This window comes from Octopus sinensis, linkage group LG6 (assembly GCF_006345805.1).
Source record: "Octopus sinensis linkage group LG6, ASM634580v1, whole genome shotgun sequence".
Taxonomy (NCBI): Eukaryota; Metazoa; Mollusca; class Cephalopoda; order Octopoda; family Octopodidae; genus Octopus; species Octopus sinensis.
This window is the reverse complement of record NC_043002.1, coordinates 58,638,045-58,657,297: the sequence shown is the minus strand read 5'-3', so window position 1 is coordinate 58,657,297 and position 19,253 is coordinate 58,638,045. Positions and strand designations below refer to the sequence as shown.

Here is a 19,253-nt window from a genome sequence, read left to right as displayed (position 1 = left end):
CTTCCATCAAAATTCCATATTAATTTATATTTCAAACACCATTTTAATGAATTACTAAATTCTTTATTATCTTCAAAATTAATTGAAACAAAGTCAGTCTATTTCAACGGAAATATAATAAGAAAAGGGTTAAGGCTCAGATATTTAACTGAAATTACTAAGCTTGCTTTAGATCAGTGGACCTTGGGGGTCCATGTAAGATTGTGTTGTTAAAATTCATGAGCAATAAATTGGTTATACATCTACAATACACAAAATATTCTAACATATTTTTTCATACAATTCTTAATAATGTTGAATTATCAAAACAACGTTTTTTTTTAGACATTAAATGGTTATGAGGGTCCAGCGGAGTAAAGAAGAATCAAAGGGGTCTATAGGCAAAAAATGATGGAGGACCTCTGCTTTAGGCTTTTACTACAAAAAGTTCTTTGAAGCAATTATATATTAATTCCAATGCAATATTTTAACCCTTAGAATGGTGTCTAAACATCAGTATCTTCATAATTTTACATACAATCACATTTATACCACAATACATTTGGTCTCGAAGGCGGCGAGCTGTCAGAAACGTTAGCACGCCGGGTGAAATGCGTAGCCGTATTTCGTCTGCCGTTACGTTCTGAGTTCAAATTCCGCCGAGGTCGACTTTGCCTTTCATCCTTTTGGGGTCGATAAATTAAGTACCAGTGATGCACTGGGGTCAATAAATTAAGTACCAGTTACGCACTGGGGTCGATGTAATCAACTTAATCCCTGTGTCTGTCCTTGTTTGTCCCCTCTACATTTAGCCCCTTATGGGCAATAAAGAAATAAGAAACGCTAGTACGCCAGGTGAAGTGCTTAGCGGTATTTCGTCTGCCTTTACAGTCTGAGTTGAAATTCCGCTGAGATCGACTTTGCCTTCGGGGTCGATAAATTAAGTACCAGTTGCATACTGGGTTAATCTAATCAACTGCCCTCTCCCCCAAAATTTCGGGCCTTCTATCTAGAGTACAAAAGAATACATTTGGTCTCCTTTTCTTAGCAAAAACAGGCATATTCTAGACTTCATCAAAAAAATTTTTTAAAAAGGATATTTGCCTTTTTTAACTAGATTTTACATATCCATCCACTTTAACAACTTCTTATCTCTTCAAACCCAATTACAAAGGTCTTTGCTTATCTACAGCAGCTGATCCTAATCCTGTTAACTCCACTCGTCTTTCTATTATGCTCTTATGGAACACTTTTGTTCAATTTTCCTACTTAAAAGTAAAAGCTTCTGGATTCTTTTTCCCACCAGAATTCTTTCTTTCAATTGTCTGTGCAAGAATTTGAAGTAAACTCTAAACCCATTCACTTATACAGTTACCTCTATCGTGAGTTTTGGGAGGACCTAACAAGAAAACGTGCATCGACCGTTATTTTCGAAAGAACTTTTAAAGAAAGAGACAGCAGGGAAGAGGAACAAGAGAAAGAGCAATGGGGGGGGGGGCAGAAAACAGTATGAACAAATAAAAGATGGGGAGAGAGGGAGACCAACAGAAAAGAAAGAAAGAAAGAAAGAAAGAAGAAGAAGACAATAACGACGAAGGCTGAAATAACAACGAAGTGAAAAGAAGTTGTCGTCTGCTTGCCAAGAATAGCAGACGACAGGAAGAAAATGAGAGTTATAGCTGAAAGGTAAAAATCGATGGAGAAAAGAAAAAAATGAAAAATAAAGAAAAAGTTTACCGGAAATTAAATTGCTGGAATCAAATTGTAGTCTGTACATACACACACACACACATAGATACGTAGGTGTGTGTGTGCGTGAGTGTATGTATTAATATTTAGCAAAAATAACAGAGTCACTCTGTTTCTTCTGCTAAATGTCATTTAAAATATACATATACTCATATTTTAAGTTCTATTTTTCCAGTTTGCATATAAAATCAACTCTACCCTCTTTTCCAAATTTGTGGCATGTGGCGAGCTGGCAGAATCGTTAGCACGCCGGGCGAAATGCTTACCGGTATTTCTCCAGTTGCTTACGTTCTGAGTTCAAGTTCCGCCGAGGTCGACTTTCCCTTTCATCCTTTCAGGGTCGATAAATTAAGTAGCAGTTGAGTACTGGGTCGATGGTATCGACTAGTTCTCTCTCCCCAATTTTCAGCCCTTGTGCCGATAGTAGAAAAGATTATTAGTAACCGTTATTGATATTGTATCGATTTTAGCATATCAGCAATAATTTGCCAAGTGGCAAAATCGTTAGAGCGTCGGAAAGATTGCCTTGTGGTAATTGTTCCTGCTCCTTGCTCTCAGAGTTTAAATCCTAGTGAGATGAACTTTGCCTTTCCTTCTTTCGGGACCCTTTCTCCATAGGCCTTTCTAAGTTTTGTATTTTCTGGAAGAGAATCGACTGAGATAAGACTTGCAAAGAGATGGGTCTGCTATGTCTAAAGCTGTCCAAGACATGATGTATGTCATATCATCACCATTATTATATCATCAAGGAATTTAGGGCCCAAGTCAAGGTAAGGCAATTTAGGGATCAGAAAGAGAGAGGCATGGCAAAGACGAGACCATGATGGAATTTTAAGATAGGAGGTGGAAGAACGAAATCACTAAATACTATTATGTAGTCATCCCCCAAATTCCGCTTATATCGGTTTTGCCTTTCTTCCTTTCGGGGTCGATTAAATAAGTACCAATTACGAATTGGGGTCGATATAATCAACTTAATCCCTTTGTCCTTGTTTGTCCCCTCTATGTTTAGTCCTTTGAGGGCAATAAATAAATAAATATAGTCATCCCCTCTCTCTATCCGCTTTTCTCCCTCTCTGTCCGTCCATTCTCTCCCTCTGTTCTTTCTCTTTCCTCCCACTATCACTATTCTCCTTTTCTTCCCCCCCTTCCTTTCTTTTTGTTTTTGTCTCTGCTCTCTCTCTCTTTCTCTGTCTCCTCTCTTTCGCTCTTTATCGTGTTCTATCTTACCCTCCACACTTTCTCTTTTCCTTCTCTCTCCTTCGTTCCACCCTCTCTTTCTTTTACTCTCTCCCCCGCCCTCTTTCTCTCTCCGCTTCCATTCTGTCTCCATCCTCCCTCCCACTCTTTCTTTCATCTCTACTTTATCAAAATATCTGACAACAAAGATGGAAGACAAACTGAAAACCTTTCCAGAGTTTACGAGAGAATATATATACAAAAAAGAAGAAATAATCGAAGAAATACATGAAATTCTCACTGAAAATGACGTTTCTCTCTGTATCAAAAATATTTCAATGATTTATATAACACTAAAATAGAAATTAAACAAGTAAATAATAAAATGCAACTTACCTTACGCAACGGATTAAGATTAGGTTAAGGAACACATCCATAACAGTTCATTGTTAATGTTTAATCGCGGGTTAGGTGTTAATCCAGCAGAATAATGGTCTAAGCCGTTCCAGGCATGACTATCATCTCTTGCTATTTTCAGACATAGTATATCAAGAATACATTATCCAATGTGTACTTAACTCGTTAAGTCGGTAAAATATGTGATAAAAAAGAGATTTGGCTGTTATTTCTAGCTGGCCGACACATACATACATACATACAGTTTTGGGTATTTCACCGACAGTATTTCCTCATATCTTTCAAATAACAATTTTGAAACAAGTAGATGGATATTATGTTAATGAAAATTAAAAAAGAAAATAACCAGAAGTGTTGAAAAGTTCCTGGCTTTAAGGGTGTCGCGAAAGGCCTGGTTGGAAGCCCACCCCCACGAATTTTTTTTTTTACAGGGCTTAGAAAAACTGAAGGATCACTACAATAAGTGTGGAGTATGATGAATAAAATCATAATTAACTGATCCTCCTGTAGTTTTTTTTTAACCCAAAGCCAGGAACTTTTCAGCATCCCAGCACCCCATCGTACATGGTGGACATCCGATTTTAGCTCAGAAAACAATCCAATAACTTGCTCCCGATATCTAAACATCATACAAGAAAATATTGATGGCATCATCTCAATTGGTATTATTCATTACAAACATGGAATTGGAAGATGCATTTAAACAAAGTTCAGTTTTCTTTCTGTGTGTTATAATACAAATTCCAAAGTATTGAGCCTTAATATTTTTGACCCGAGGAAGCGAAGTCGGAGGACACCAAACTGTACTTAGGCATTATATACATACATACATACACACACACACACATACATATATAAATGTTTGTTTTTATGTTGTGTTAAAATAATTTAACATGAAACTGAAGAGAATTACTTAATACTTTTCGAAGGGTTCATATTTATATCCTTTTACAAGCAGTAAGGAGACAGTGACTTCGTTAGACCTCACCCCTCTTGTAAAAGTATATATATATATATATTGCGAGGATGATCCGGTTCTTGACTGAAGATTGAAGGCTTCGAATGTCCCGTCCGTATTTTTTGTATCGTCTTCTAAATGTTTTGCGTTCTTGTCCCAGTTTGTATTTTTTTACATATATATATATAAAGAGCGTGTGTTTGTGTGATGTAGGGAGTATAGAGATGTATTAAATAAAATCTACCGTCTAACAATCCATGTTCGTCGTGTACGGCTTCTCAAACCGTCAGGCGTGATATTACAACGTTGCTAGGATACGAGGCGGTATCCAAGGGAGGTAACTTTTGCAAAGAGAAAAATATGAAGAAAATATCCGATTTCCCACTTTGACACACATTTTGGTGGGATGTATGGTGCGTTTAAATTGATTCTTTTAACATTTATTTTATCGACCCAGAAAGATGAAAGATTAATTTTAAAAATCAGTCTTGGCAGAATTTGAAAACTAGAGGGTTACAAAATATTGTAACTCGTCGTTATACCGATTCTGTCCCATGATACATATTTTTAGCAAGCAGACAAAATTTCTAGAAGATATTTAACTTTAGTCAGAGGCTGTAGTAACGCTGGGATTCCACCTTTATTGTGACTGGTTTTGATTTCTCGGCTTTCTCCCCGGAATTATTTCTGGTGAAGTAGCAGGTTGAACAGAGCTATTTTTCTGTGTTTCCTACTGCTATGTGGGTTCATCTGGTACTTCAGATAGAAATTCGAAAATGTTCTTCGAAAATATTCACATCTACACTGCGTAAATCTCTGTGGTTCTTTGGTAGTGTTGAAAAGTTGTAGGTTTTTAAATTTGTAAAGTGTCAATGACAAGCAAACCTGTGGTTCCCACTTTTATGTTTTTGCCGAGGAGTTGTATTTAACCTGAGTGCTGTATATAATAAACTCATTATTAGTATAATTTTTAAGGCGGTGAGCTGGCAGAAATGTTAGCACGCCGGGCGAAATGCGTAGCCGTGTTTCGTCTGCCATTACGTTTTGAGTTCAAATTCCGCCGAGGTCGACTTTGCCTTTCATCCTTTCGGGGTCGATAAATTAAGTATCAGTTACGCACTGGGGTCGATGTAATCGACTTAATAAGTTTATCTGTCCTTGTTTAGCACCTTGTGGGCAATAAAGAAATAAGAATCGGTATCATGTTGGGCAAAATTCTTTTGTGGCATTTCATCCATCTTCATATTCTATGTCCAAAATTCGGCTGAGGTCGACTTTACCTTTTGCCCTTTCAGGAAATAAATACCAGTTGAGTACTGGGGTCGATGCAATCGACATCCACCTATCCCGAAATTGCTGGCCTTGTACCAAAGTTTGAAACTATTGTTACTATAATTAAGTATTCAAGAATACCCATTCTCCACAGCAGAAGTGTCAGGGCCACTACCCCCAGGTGAAGAGGACTGGCCTGCAAGGGTTGTGTGCTGATACCACATAAAAAGCGCTCTTGCTGGTGCCATGTAAAAGTGCTCGTGACAATGGCACATTAAAAGCACCCAGCAAACACTGTAAAAGTGGTTGGCATTAGAAAGAGCACCTGCACTTTCTGTAACCGATGTAACTCAATGGCCAGGGCCTGGTACTTTACTATTATTATTATTATTATTATTATTATTAAGGTGGGGAGCTGGCAGGAGCATTAGCACACCGGGCAAAATGCTTAGTGGTATTTCATCTGTCTTTATGTTCTGAGTTCAAATTCGATGAGGTTTGTCTTTCATCCTCATAGGGTCGATAAATTAGGTACCAGTCGTGTACTCGGGTTGATCTAATCGACTGGCCCCCTCCTCCAAAATTTTGGGCCTAGAGTAGAAAATTGATTAAAATCCTTGCCACAAATTTAAGGCCTTCAGCTTTTAGTACAAAGAATTTTAATTAATAAGGTGGTGAGCAGGCAGAATCTTTAGTACACTGGGCAAAATGCTTAGAGGAATTTCATCTGTCTTAAATTCTGCTGAGGTCAACTTTGCGTTTCATCCTTTCAGGGTCGATAAACTAAGAATCAGTAAAGTACTGGGGTTGATGTAATTGACTTACCCTCTCACCAAAATTGCTGGCCTCGTGCTAAAATTTGAAACCATTATTATAATTATTATGGCAGTGAGCTACCAGAATCGTTAGCCCTCAAGGCAAAATGCTTAGCGACATTTCATCTGTCTTTACAATCTAAGTTCAGATTCCACCAAGGTTAACGTTGCCTTTCAACCTTTTGGGGGGTCAATAAAAGAAGTACAAGTTGAACACTGAGGTCAATGTAATTAACTTGCTTCCTCCCTTGAAATTGCCGGCCTTGCGCCAAAATTTGAAATCAATATAATTACCATTGAACTTCATTAATGGAAAAAACTTTCAGAAGCAGAGGCAATATTGAAATAACATTCCACACATTTTTCTCTTCTAAGACCCCCAAGGAATCAGAAACCTGGGGAGAATGTTATTGCTAACGAGGGTGATTATAATTTGAATGAATAAATAAATGCAGGCATGGATGTGTGGTAAGAAGTTTGCTTCCCGACCATGTGGATCCAGGTTCAGTCTCACTGCATGACACCTTGGGCAAGTATCTCCTATTACAGGCGTGGGCTGATCGAACCTTTGTGAACAGATTTGGTTCCTGGAAACTGAAAAAAGCCTGTCACACACATATATATATATATATATGCACTTCAGCAATGTAACTACACGTGTACCGTTGGCAACTTCTCCATCTTTGGACTTTTCTCTTTCACCTTTCAGATAAAGAGCTATGCTCGAATCCCCAAACTGTCTCCTTTCACCAACCGTTAAGCTGATACATTTCTTGTGCACATCCTCACATTTATTTTTTTATTTGAATTGACTATATATATATATATATATATATATATATATATATATATAATATATATATATATATAATATATATATAGTGCGATGGCCCAGTGGTTAGGGCAATGGGCTCGCAGCCTCCCTGTCAAACTCTCCGACCCAGGCAAGCATGGAAAACAGAGGTTCAATGATGATGATGATAATATACATACATACATGAAGTTACTTTGCTTGGAAACAGGTGAAGGTTGGTGACAGGAAGGGCATCCAGCTGTAAAAAATCTGCCTCAACAAATTCTGTCCAACCCATGCAAACATGGAAAAGTGGGCAATAAAACGATGATGATGCTCACACACACATATAAGCATTTAAGAAATAATTGAGTACATTCTTCAACAAATAAAATTTATTTAGAGTTAGATTATTGTTGAATAAATAACATCTTTTAATATATAATAATACCATCACAGATCATTTATAAATGGCTAACAGTAATATTTAACTTACAAACAAGTGACAAAACATAAAATAAAATCGATTACATGTCATATTTACTTTTGTTTAAGTGAAGGCGTATGGTGTAGTGGTTAGGGTATAGCTCATGATTGTATGGCTGTGGGTTCAATGCCTGGCAGAGATGTACCCTTGTGCAAGCCACTATATTTCACATTGCCCAACTCCACTCAGCTGGCAAAAAGGAGTTGTACCTGTAATTCACAAGGGGCTGGCCTTGTCACATTCTGTGTCATGCTGAATCTTCCCGAGTGCTATGTTAAGGGTATGCATGTTTGTGGAGTACTCAGCCACGTACATGTTAATTTCACTAGCAGGCTGTTCTGTTGATCAGATCAACTGGAACACTTGTCATCGTAACCGGTGGAGTGTCAGCTCTTTTTGTGTGTATGAACCACACCATTTTATACTTAATTTTAACTGAATAAACTGGGCTGCAACTTATACATGGGGCAAAGCTTAAACTTCAAAGTAAAAAATTTGTATCGAGATTTAACACAAAATTAGGAGTGTAACTCCTTGCAGATGAGTACCATCTTGTTGGTTGCAGGGCTTGTGTGTCTCCATGACCATGTGGGCTATGCTGGTGGGAGATTTGTCTCCTGGTAGGGCCACCCAAGCCAGACATGTCGAAGGATAGAGACCAGATGAAGAGCATTCAACTGGCCTTCCAAGTTGGGGGTTTAGCATTGGGCTAACAACCTGGTCTAGTAAGAAAAAACACACCTGTTACAGAAACCACAACAGCACTCCCAAACGATATGGTCGAAGAAGAGTCCTCTCTGGTAGAGCGCATGACGCGAGCTGGTAAAAGTCTTCGGGAAGCCAGGGATACAGGCATCCAGCAACAGGACCTCCGTAATGTTATGATGGACGTGAAGTCTGGCGTAGCATAGTAAATTCCATTGTCTCGACCACGGTCGAACAATGACGAATGATGATGAAGCCAGTGTACCAATAACTTTTCTGACAACCAAGAATGAAACCAGGAACATCCTTGGTGCAGGAATGTTGACACAGAGGTGAGGGCAGCCAGAATGGCGTAGGTCAAGCTGATGAGGATCCCCTAGAACCGCGTCTGTTGGAAAAATGTTGTTGCGGCCCTATGTTCCCTGAGGAATCAAGATACCTAAGAGAAGAGAGAGGGGCGTAACTTATACACAAGTAAATACAGTAAATAATTTAGTATAACCTGCATGGAATAATGATATCTATCTGGACCATCTATAGAAATACTTTTGACTTTTCCCAGATGAAAAAAAAAATCATTTCAATTATAAAAAAAGTTTCTGTTAAATTGATTTCAATGTCTCTTTTCTTTCTTAACAAAACTCAATTTTAGAAAAGTTTCTTCTAAAATCCTTCAAACAGTTTATCAAATGGTGCAATTTTAATTAGTACATATTTACATATTGATAAAAAAAAAGTCATTTCAATCTAGATTTCTCTGTTTTCAATATCAACAGACTCTTCATTACTGTTATTTTCTACTTGATTCGTTAGTTCGTCAGCCTGTAATAAGGTAATTAGTTCTTCAGTGGAGAGAGCTTGTCGTTCAGGGCAGAATTTCCTTTGGAAATAGGATTGAAAATTATCATCATCTAAAGCATTAGCATCATCAAATTCTAAGGAGCCACCTTCTTCGAGAAAATTTTTCATAATATCTGCTTTCTTCAGTGCCAATTCCTTGATGATGTCTTTTGATGTTGGCTCTTTTCGGCCTTCTAACTTGATCTGTTGTAATCGTCGATCTAGGCAAAAAGAAAAAAAAAAGATGAAAATACTAGGTCTAATATTTATATCTAATTTATTATATTTTACGTGATTCGGTCATTGGACTGTGGCCATACTGGGGCATTGCCCTGAAGGGTTTAGGGTCCTTTTCAGTTTGGCTGCCAGTTTTCAATCTCTTCAGTTCCTCCTCAAATTGATTTCATATCTTGTGTAATGATATGGCTTTATATGCTAATCACCGCTAGTACTTAATTTATCGATCCCGAAAGGATGAAAGGCAAAGTCAACCTCGGCGGTATTTGAACTCAGAACACAGCGGCAGACGAAATACTGCTAAGCATTTCATCTGGCGTGCTAACGATTCTGCCAGCTCACCGCCACCATCATTATCATCGTCATGGGTTAGACAGTTTGACTGAGGACTAGTGAGCCAGAAGGCTGCTCTTCCTAATGCCAACCACTCCGAGAGTGTAGTGGGTGCTTTTACGTGCCACCGGCACAAGGGCCAGTCAGGTGGTTCTGGCAACAACCACGCTCAAAAGGTGTTTTTTACATGCTACCTGCATAGGAGCCAGTCCAGTGGCACTGGCAACGACTACGCTCGAATGTTGTTTTACATGTGCCACCGGCACATGTGCTGGTAAGGTGACGCTAGCAATGATTATGCTTGAATGGTACTTTTTATGTGCCACCGGCATGGGAGCCAATCAGGTGGTACTGTCATCGGCCATATCAGTGATTTTGATTTGATTTCACTTGCCTCAATAGGCCTTTGCAAGCAAAGTTTATTGTCCAGAAAAGCATGTGCATCGATGTTGTGTTCTGCTGCTAAAATATGCTAAAAATAACAGCTAAATAGACCTTAAATCATGCTCACTGCCTTTGCCAATTTTTTTCTCAGTTTTTGCATAATTGTATGAATTCCCAAGTGCAGAATACAAATTCACAAAAATTTTCTGAAAATTCAAAAATATAAAGAAGTTATGAGGGGTGCATAAAGCAAAAGTTGATTTATATACAGTTCCATATTAAAACATGTCATACACAAGATGACAGCTTCCAAATCATGTTTTCTGATTGGGTGAAAATGATCAAACTTTAAACTTCTATAACTTACATTATTTACATTTGATGGATATTTGTCCATTTGTCCTCATCAGGTGTCTTGGGGAAATTTCGAACTTGGGTTCTCATTCCTAAGGTAGTTTTCAATATTATTATTATTATCATTATTATTCAGGTCACTGCCTGGAATCAAACTCAGAATCTTGGGGCTAGTAACCCATGCTTGTACACAGTGCTATTGAATCAAGGGTTTTATCTAAAGTTTTATCTAAAGTCTTTAAATAAAACCCTTGATTCAATAGCACTGTGTACAAACTACATACTTGGAATGACCAATTTTAAATACTATTGGAATTCACTCACAAGGTATTGGAATCTTATTGTATACTATTCTGCCCAAATAATGGATCTACAAATGCAATATCCGTACATATTTCACATCTATTTTCATTCCTCCACTTCACTCTCTATTTCCTATCTTATCTAAATTAACTATTGCTTAACCCATTTTCTCACACTGCCTCCAATGAAGGGATGTAATTAAATATCCTGGAAATAGCTGTAAGACATTCTATTTATAAATGTTCTAAAATCTCCACAGCCTTGGTTTATCTCATTCAGAAAAAATATATATATATATATATACACACACTGATATATGACCTATGTTGGACTCCTTATTCACATAATCGCTGAACCTGGAGCTTAACTATGTTCTATCCATAGCACTTACTCAGCATTACCTGACACCTTTGGGTCTTATTGATACCATGACCTCTCAGCGTACATGGAGGCTACAGTTTTGGCTCCCGCAATGAAGAGGGAATCAGGCTGCTGGAGTTCTGCGATGCAAATGATCTTATGGTTTGCAATACTAACTTCAGAAAACCTGCCAGTCACCTACTGTTCTGACAGACACACTAGCCAAATTGACTATATCCTCACCAGAAAAAGGGAAAGATGGCTGCTTATAAATGCCAAAACCTTCCCAGGGGAAGAGTGTACCCCACAACATAGACTGGTAGTTAGTGACTTCAGGATCAGGGCTAAATGGGTGCCCAGAAGACGACCAGCATGGAGGAAAAGGTCTGGAAGCTTAAAGATCCTGCAAATGGACAGAGATTTAGAGACATATTACTCGAAGCCTTTGATGAAATAGAAGGGGATATAGCTTTACACGATGTAGAAGATAACTGGAGGATTTTATGGGACAAGAATAGCCTGGGCAAAGTTCAGAGAGCTCTTACCTCTGCTGGTGACAAAGGGCTTCTCGCTCAGAGTAAAAGGTAGACTGTATGATGCATGTGTACGAACAGCCATGCTACATGGCAGTGAAACATGGGCCGTGACTGCTGAAGACATACGTAAGCTCGCAAGGAATGAAGCCAGTATGATCTGATGGATGTGTAATGTCAGTGTGCATACTCGACAGAGTGTAAGTACCTTGAGAAAAAAGTTGGACCTAAGAAGCATCAGATGTAGTGTGCAAGAGAGACGACTGCACTGGTATGGTCAGGTTGTGAGAATACATGAGGATAGCTGTGTGATAAAGTGCCACACCCTAGCAGTTGAGAGAACCTGTGGAAGAGGTAGACCCAGGAAGACCTGGGATGAAGTGGTGAAGCACGACCTTCGAACATTAGGCCTCACCAAGGCAATGACTAGTGACCGGGATCTTTGGAAATATGCGGTGCTTGAGAAGACCCGGCAAGCCAAATGAGACCATAACCTCATGGCCTATGCCAGAGGTGTAACCAGCCCATTTATGTGTACCTTTCCTTCATTGGACACTAAACTCTGCTTGCGAAGACCTGTTGAGGCAAGTGAAATTGAAATTGAAATCAAATTCGACGACTGGCATCTGTGCTAGTGGAGCGTTAAGAGTACCATCTGAATGTGATAATTGCCAGAGCAGTTAACTGGCTTCCATGATGGTGGCACATAAAAAGCACCATTCAAGTGTGATCGTTACCAGCGTCGCCTTACTGGTACTTGTGCCGGTGGCACGTGAAAAAACATTCGAGCGAGATCGTTGCCAGTGCCACTGGATTGGCTCCTGTGCAGGTGGCACGTAAAAAACACCATTTGAGTATGGCCTTTGCCAGTACTGCCTGACTGGCCCTCGTGCCAGTGGCATGTAAAATCACCCACTACACTCTCAGAGTGGTTGGTATTAGGAAGGGCATCCAGCTGTAGAAACTCTACCAGATCGAGAATGGATCCTGGTGCATTCATCTGGTTCGCCAGTCCTCAGTCAAATTGTCCAACCCATGCTAGCATCAAAAGCGGATATTAAACAATGATGATGATGATGATGGTAATATATATAGGTATTCATGTGTCTGTGTTTGTACCTGTACCATCATTTGATAACCAGTATTGGTGTGTTTACGTCCATGTAACTTAGTGGTTTGGTAAAAGAAACTGATAGAATGAGTACTAGGCTTACAAAGAATAAGTCCTGGGGTCAATTTGTTCGACTAAAGGAGGAGCTCCAGCATGGCCAAAGTCAAATGAGTGAAACAGGTAAAAAAGAAAATAGTGCATCTAGGATTACATCAGCTCATAAGTCATTCCTTTTTTTTAAAGACGTAGGGGAAGAGATTTGGATATTATTTTTAGCAACTAGAGAAACCACAAAGATGTTACCAAGTTGGCCTAGTGCTAATGAAATTTGAACTTTTAAAGGCACTTGTATCATTTGTTATTAAGAAATAAAAAAATTTATTTTATAGGGGCAGACGTGGCTGTGAAGTAAGAAGCTTACTTCCCAACCACACGGCCCTGAGTTCAGTCCCACAGCATGGCACCTTGGCTACAATAGACTCAGGCTGACCAAAACCTTGTGGGTTGATTTGGCAGAGGGAAACTGAAAGAAGCTGTCGTTTGTGTGTATGTATGTATGTTTCTACGTGTGTATGTCTTTGTGTGTGCTTGTCTCCTATCACTACTTGACAACCGGTGTTGCTGTGTTTATGTCCTGTAACTTAGCTGTTCGGCAAATAGGCCGATAGAATAAGTACTAGGCTTAAAAAAAGCAAGTAATGAGGTAATTTCATTCAACAAGAAATTCTAGAATGCAGTGCTCCACCATGGTCGCGATCTAATGACTGAAACAAGTAAAAGATAAGGGATGTGTGTGTGAGATAGATAGATAGAGAGAGAGAGATTTATTAAGTTGGCATCTTTTATTTGTCAGATTCTTCACATAAAACTAGTCATCTTCGTTTTTAATTAATGAACATTACTGAAGAACAAACGAATCCAAAGATGCAGTCTTCAGCACTAAAAATGACAGCACCACTGCCAATATGCTTCCTAAGTCATCCTAGAAGCCTCTATGCGGTCGCTCGATCTGTTAGAAATAATAGTAAAATCGCACCCTTTGTCTCAGTTAAAGAAAAACACATTAAGCTAATTTAAGCTTAGATAAACAAAAAGACCTTTCATCGTAAGTTTGTTCAATCAGGACCGAACAACATACTTCATACTTAGCCTTCCATCCCATCCTTTCGGGGTGGATAAATTGAGAGCCAGTCAAGTACTGGGACCGATGTAATCGACTATTCGCCTCCCAACAAATTCCAGGCCTTATGCTTGTAGTAGAAAGGATTATTAACCATCCCATGACCTTAAGCAGAAACGTAAAATTAAACTTTTTACGCATTTAGAAATTAATTAACTCTAAATTAGATTTGTTATTTATTCAGGAATGTTGTTATTTAGAAGTTGGAAGTTAATGCAGCTGTGTTTTATGTCGAAGGTTTTCTAGTCTTTTATGAGAATGTAAGACTATATTATCCTATGTGTCCTTGCTTTTCTCGGAACAATAGCGTGTCAAAAGAGAGAGATTTGGCTGCTATTTTTAGTAGGAAGTACGAACACATACTGCATTTGATGATATGTAAGGCGCATTTTTTCCCCAAACGTGAGCCCTACATCCGAATTCGGGCCTCCATTACATAGTTTAATGCATTAAAAACTTTTTTCCTGAATATATACTGAGATACTGTGCGTCTAATATGCCCGTGTATGTTTTATGCCATCAAATACGGCAGATATTTCCTCGTTGGGGGGTGTATAATTCTTCCTTTCCTGGTATGGTATACTTTTCAATCAGGCAGTAAAAAAACAAAACAAAACGTTAAAATCTTACTCAATGACTCCAGATATTCTTCAGAGCTGATCATATCATAAAGAGGGTCTTTAGGAGCCGGCGGTAAATTAGCTGACATCGACGGTAGCGGGGTCCAAGGATCGTTCTTCATGATTGTCGACGTTGATGTCACTTCAGTCTCACTATCCGCCATTAAACTATGGATATCGCTTGGTTATGTCTTACACCACAACGGTGTTAATCTGCTTGATTAATAATAAATTTTTTATATATACTTCATTATAGAATACATATATAATCATAATCCCACAGAGAGAAGGCTATTGTCAGGAGCAAAATATATTTTAATGTCTTGTTTAATATGATGCACGGAAGGTTTACATATAAATATCGGTTGGTTAGGTCTTATGTCAAAAAGACATGAAACGATATGATCAGAAAATATATTCTTGTACTTAAAAGTTTGGTTAAATATTATACGCACAAAGTTTCGTTTAAACAAGAAGCCAAATTAATTTTTCAACATTCCTGACTTTATTTTCTTTCATTTTCAATCTTGCACTTATTTGTCTCTAAAACGAATTATCGCCTTCTTTATTTAAAATGTAATAAATAAAAGGTTTTTGAGACGGTGTTACTCTGTACCAGCGCCTCAGCTTCGCGAACATCCACGGTAATGCCAAGGGTGTTTTGAATTGCCTGAAAAAATTTTTAGAGGGGAAAGGGTATCTATGTTCCTTGTACGTTGCATAATTGAAGGTGCATACAAATCTCTTTATTTCACACGCATAGTCGTGAAAATTTATATTGTACATAAGGGGACATAACTTAAAGTATAGTTGTTCCCCTTCAATTTGCTCTGCTAACTTCTGACATTCATTTTTTAAATTGCCTATTGGGGGCTAAACATAGAGAGGACAAACAAGGACAGACAAAGGGATTAAGTCGATTACATCGACACCAGTGCGTAAATGGTACTTATTTAATCGACCCCGAAAGGATGAAAGGCAAAGTCGACCTCGGCGGAATTTGAACTCAGAACGTAGCGGCAAACGAAATACCTATTTCTTTACTACCCACAAGGGGCTAAACACAGAGAGGACAAACAAGGACAGACAAACGGATTAAGTCGATTATATCGACCACAGTGCGTAACTGGTACCTATTTAATCGACCCTGAAAGGATGAAAGGCAAAGTCGACCTCGGCAGAATTTGAACTCAGAACGTAGCGGCAGACGAAATACCACTAAGCATTTCGCCCGGCGTGCTAACGTTTCTGCCAGCACACCCCGCCTACAAGTTACATATATTATATCATACCTTGATACTTGTGGACTGGGATTCCCGTTGACAGGACCCTGGTATTTAAAATAAAGCGTCAACATTTGCATATGCAAATTAGTAGCCCCAGTTTTTCTGTAGTTATTGTAATTATTGAGTATACAAAGAGATTAGCCGCTTGTTTCTCTGGGATTGGTCGAATTGATGTAGACGCCTCTGATCAGAATCCAATAAGATTCGAAAATCATTTAAAAATCTACCGAGAAGCAGATAAATTAGCGCTGTTCATAAAGGTGTTATATAAGTTACATAATTATTTAGTCTTTAGTCAGGGTATAGCCTGGTCAGCCTGTAATGACATGCATAAGATCTGGTCATCAAATCTAAGTAGAGACTTCAAACTTGAAATCTTCAAAGCCACAGTCGAACCAATTTTACTATATGGCTCAGAAACCTGGACGTTATCAAAGAAGCTTGAGAGGCGGTTGGATGGAACTTACATTCGCCTCCTTATGAGAGCTCAAAATCTCTCGTTGAAGCGTCATCCAACCAAAATGCAAATATATGGGAAACTACCACCCGTGTCATCTCTTGTGAAAGGATAGGAGAGTCCAGTTTGCTGGACATTGTTGTAGAGCTGAAAACGAGGCAATTTCTACTCTTCTCCTCTGGAAGCCATCAACTCGCAATACCAGAGGGCGCACACTCTCCTACCCTGATGTGATCTCCAGGGATACAGGCATCCAGCAACAGGACCTCCGTAATGCTATGATGGACCGTGAAGTCTGGCGTAGCATGGTAAATTCCATTGTCTCGACCACGGTCGAACTATGATGATGATGATTAGTCTTTTATCATTCTAATTTCTTATGACCACTGTGTACTCGAATGGCGCTTCGTTCTGAAGCACATGTACGTTGAGTTCTAACACGAGTTTATTTGTAATGCTGTGGCTAAACGTCGTCATCATCATCGTTTAACGTCCACTTTCCATGTTGGCATGGGTTTGACGGTTTGACTGAGGGCTGGTGATCCAGGAGGCTGCACCAAGCTCCAATCTGTTCTGGTAAGCTTTCTACAGCTGGATGCCCTTCCTAACGCCAACTACTCCGAGTGTAGTGGGTGCATTTTACGTGCCTCCGGTACGGGAGCCAGTCAAGCAGCACTGGCATCGACCACACTTGAATGGTGCTTTTTACGTGCCGCCGGCACGGAAGTCAGTCAGGCGGCACTGGCATCCACCACGCTCGAATGGTGCTTCTTATGATCCACTGGCACAGTTGCCAGTGGATTGACCACGCTCGAATAATGCTTTTTACGTGTCACCGGCACGTGAAAACGGAATATTAAAATAGGTTACACACACCACACACACACACACACACACACACATATACATATATATATATATATTATATATATATATATATATATATATACACACATGTATGTGTGTGGCGAGTTTTTATATTTACCTTTTGACAAATTCACTTATAAAGCATTGACTGGCTCAGTGCTATTGTACAAAAATGCGGACCAGTGTTTGACTCGAGCAATAAATAAATAAATAAAATAGGGCAATAGGTGTAAAACAACATGTAGTAAACGAATATCACGAAAAAAATTTCGCCGACGAACGGGGAAGTAGTGAGAGGACTCGGAACATTCCTGATGTGAATTTTCCAAGTCTCTTCCTCCGCTCCCAGTTCGCCAATGCGCATTTTTTTTTATTCATATTCATTTGCTTCATGTTGTTTTACACTTATTGCACTATATATATATATATATACATATATATATATATATATATATTTTTGCTCGGGTCAAACACTAAAGTTTGACCGCATTTCTTCCAACTTAACTTTTTAAGTTCAAATTCAACCGGGGTCGCATTTCCTTTCACCGTTTCAGGATCGATGAAATAAATAACAGTTGAGTACTAGGGTCAATCCTCTGAAATTGCTGGCCTTGTGCCAAAATTTGAAAACAACACATATGATGAACGAAATGAAGGGTTTTTTTTCTTCTAAATATTGTGTCAGGACTGATCGTTAAGGTATTGGCAACTCATGCAGTCGCTTGAGGGAGGAAAAGTCAGGTGCTTGAGCGGAAGGTGCAACATCTTCTATTTGGGAACTTGAAACTATAAAAAGGAGAAATATTCTTTTATTCTTTTAACTTGTTTCAGTCATTTGACAGCAGCCATGCTGGAGCACCGCCTGTAGTCGAACAAATCGACCCCAGGACTTAATCTTTGTAAGCCTAGTACTTATTCTAACAATCAATTTTGCCGAACCGCTGCGAGGGACCGCTACGGGGACATAACATACTAGTTGTCAAACGGTGGTGGTGGAAACACACACACACGCAGGCACACTCATATACAGGGTAGGTGAAAAGTAAGTAGGCATTAAAATTTGGCAATAAAATTCATATTCCTTCTACAAATTTATTGAAACAAATGAGACGTGTTCTTGGGAAATGAAAGTAAAACTTCATATTTCAACATAAGCACCAGTGGTGTCAACCAGTCTCCTCAAACGGTCAGGAATGGAAGGAACAACCTTCTGGGATATCACTGAGAACCTCCTGAATCCGTGTCTCCAAGTCGTCCAGTGTGCGAGGTTTTGTCTAATACACCTCCTCTTTTGCGAAACCTCTACAGGTAAAAATCACATGGAGTGAGATCTGGACTTTTGGACTTCTGCGGTCACAGTCTTCAGGTTTTACCTCCTGCACGTAATGGGGTTTCCACGGACGAAAATTCCATTCTTTATGCAACACCGTACGTATTGTGTGTCTCGTTAGTTCTCAGAGCTTAGCAAGAAATCGTTGAGAGCTGGTTTAATAGATGATTAAAATATTCTGCTCACTTCTGGTTAGTGTTTCATAATATTGCTTTCCTCGGTGTAAAAGTGTTAGCCATCCTTACAATCGGAGAAGAGGCGGTTCAACCTGGAGAGACTCGCTGATCTCCGAGCCACGCATTCAGAGACCCTTCGGAGGAATTCTATTTCGGCCGCTTGTATTCGCGATCTTTCGATTTCTATCATTATTCAGCATAGGCAGGGATAAGCAGGAGACAAAGAGAGAGACCGAAATTCAGATGGCTGGATAATATCGGTCATGCTCGGGGATTCAACCAGAAAGTGTAATGACGGTAATAGGACCCTATGGAGGAGGTGCCTGAGGTTTCTATCCCTATGCCCCTTCCAGGAACAGTGGACGAAGAAAGTGGATGGAGAGATGGATGAACTTTATATTGGTGCGTTATCACGTTTCTGGGAAGCGCTTATCTTTCTCAGATTAATTCAAAAGGCATTTCACTTTGCAAAAATTTGCAGCGACCTGAATATCGTCTGGTTCTACCAACTGTCAACAGATACGCTGT

At 39.2% G+C, this 19,253-nt stretch overlaps 1 protein-coding gene across 1 annotated transcript; it reads right to left on the bottom strand.

Moving 5' to 3' along the window:
• Positions 1-7,572: 7,572 nt before the first annotated feature.
• Positions 7,573-14,802, bottom strand: LOC115213416. The gene is made up of 2 exons (XM_029782379.2): positions 14,620-14,802; positions 7,573-9,415 (listed from the first exon to the last, which is right to left on the bottom strand). Exons 1-2 carry the CDS (start codon positions 14,771-14,773, stop codon positions 9,102-9,104), a joined length of 468 nt encoding a protein of 155 aa, XP_029638239.1. The 5' UTR covers positions 14,774-14,802; the 3' UTR covers positions 7,573-9,101.
• Between the last annotated feature and the right edge of the window lie 4,451 nt (positions 14,803-19,253).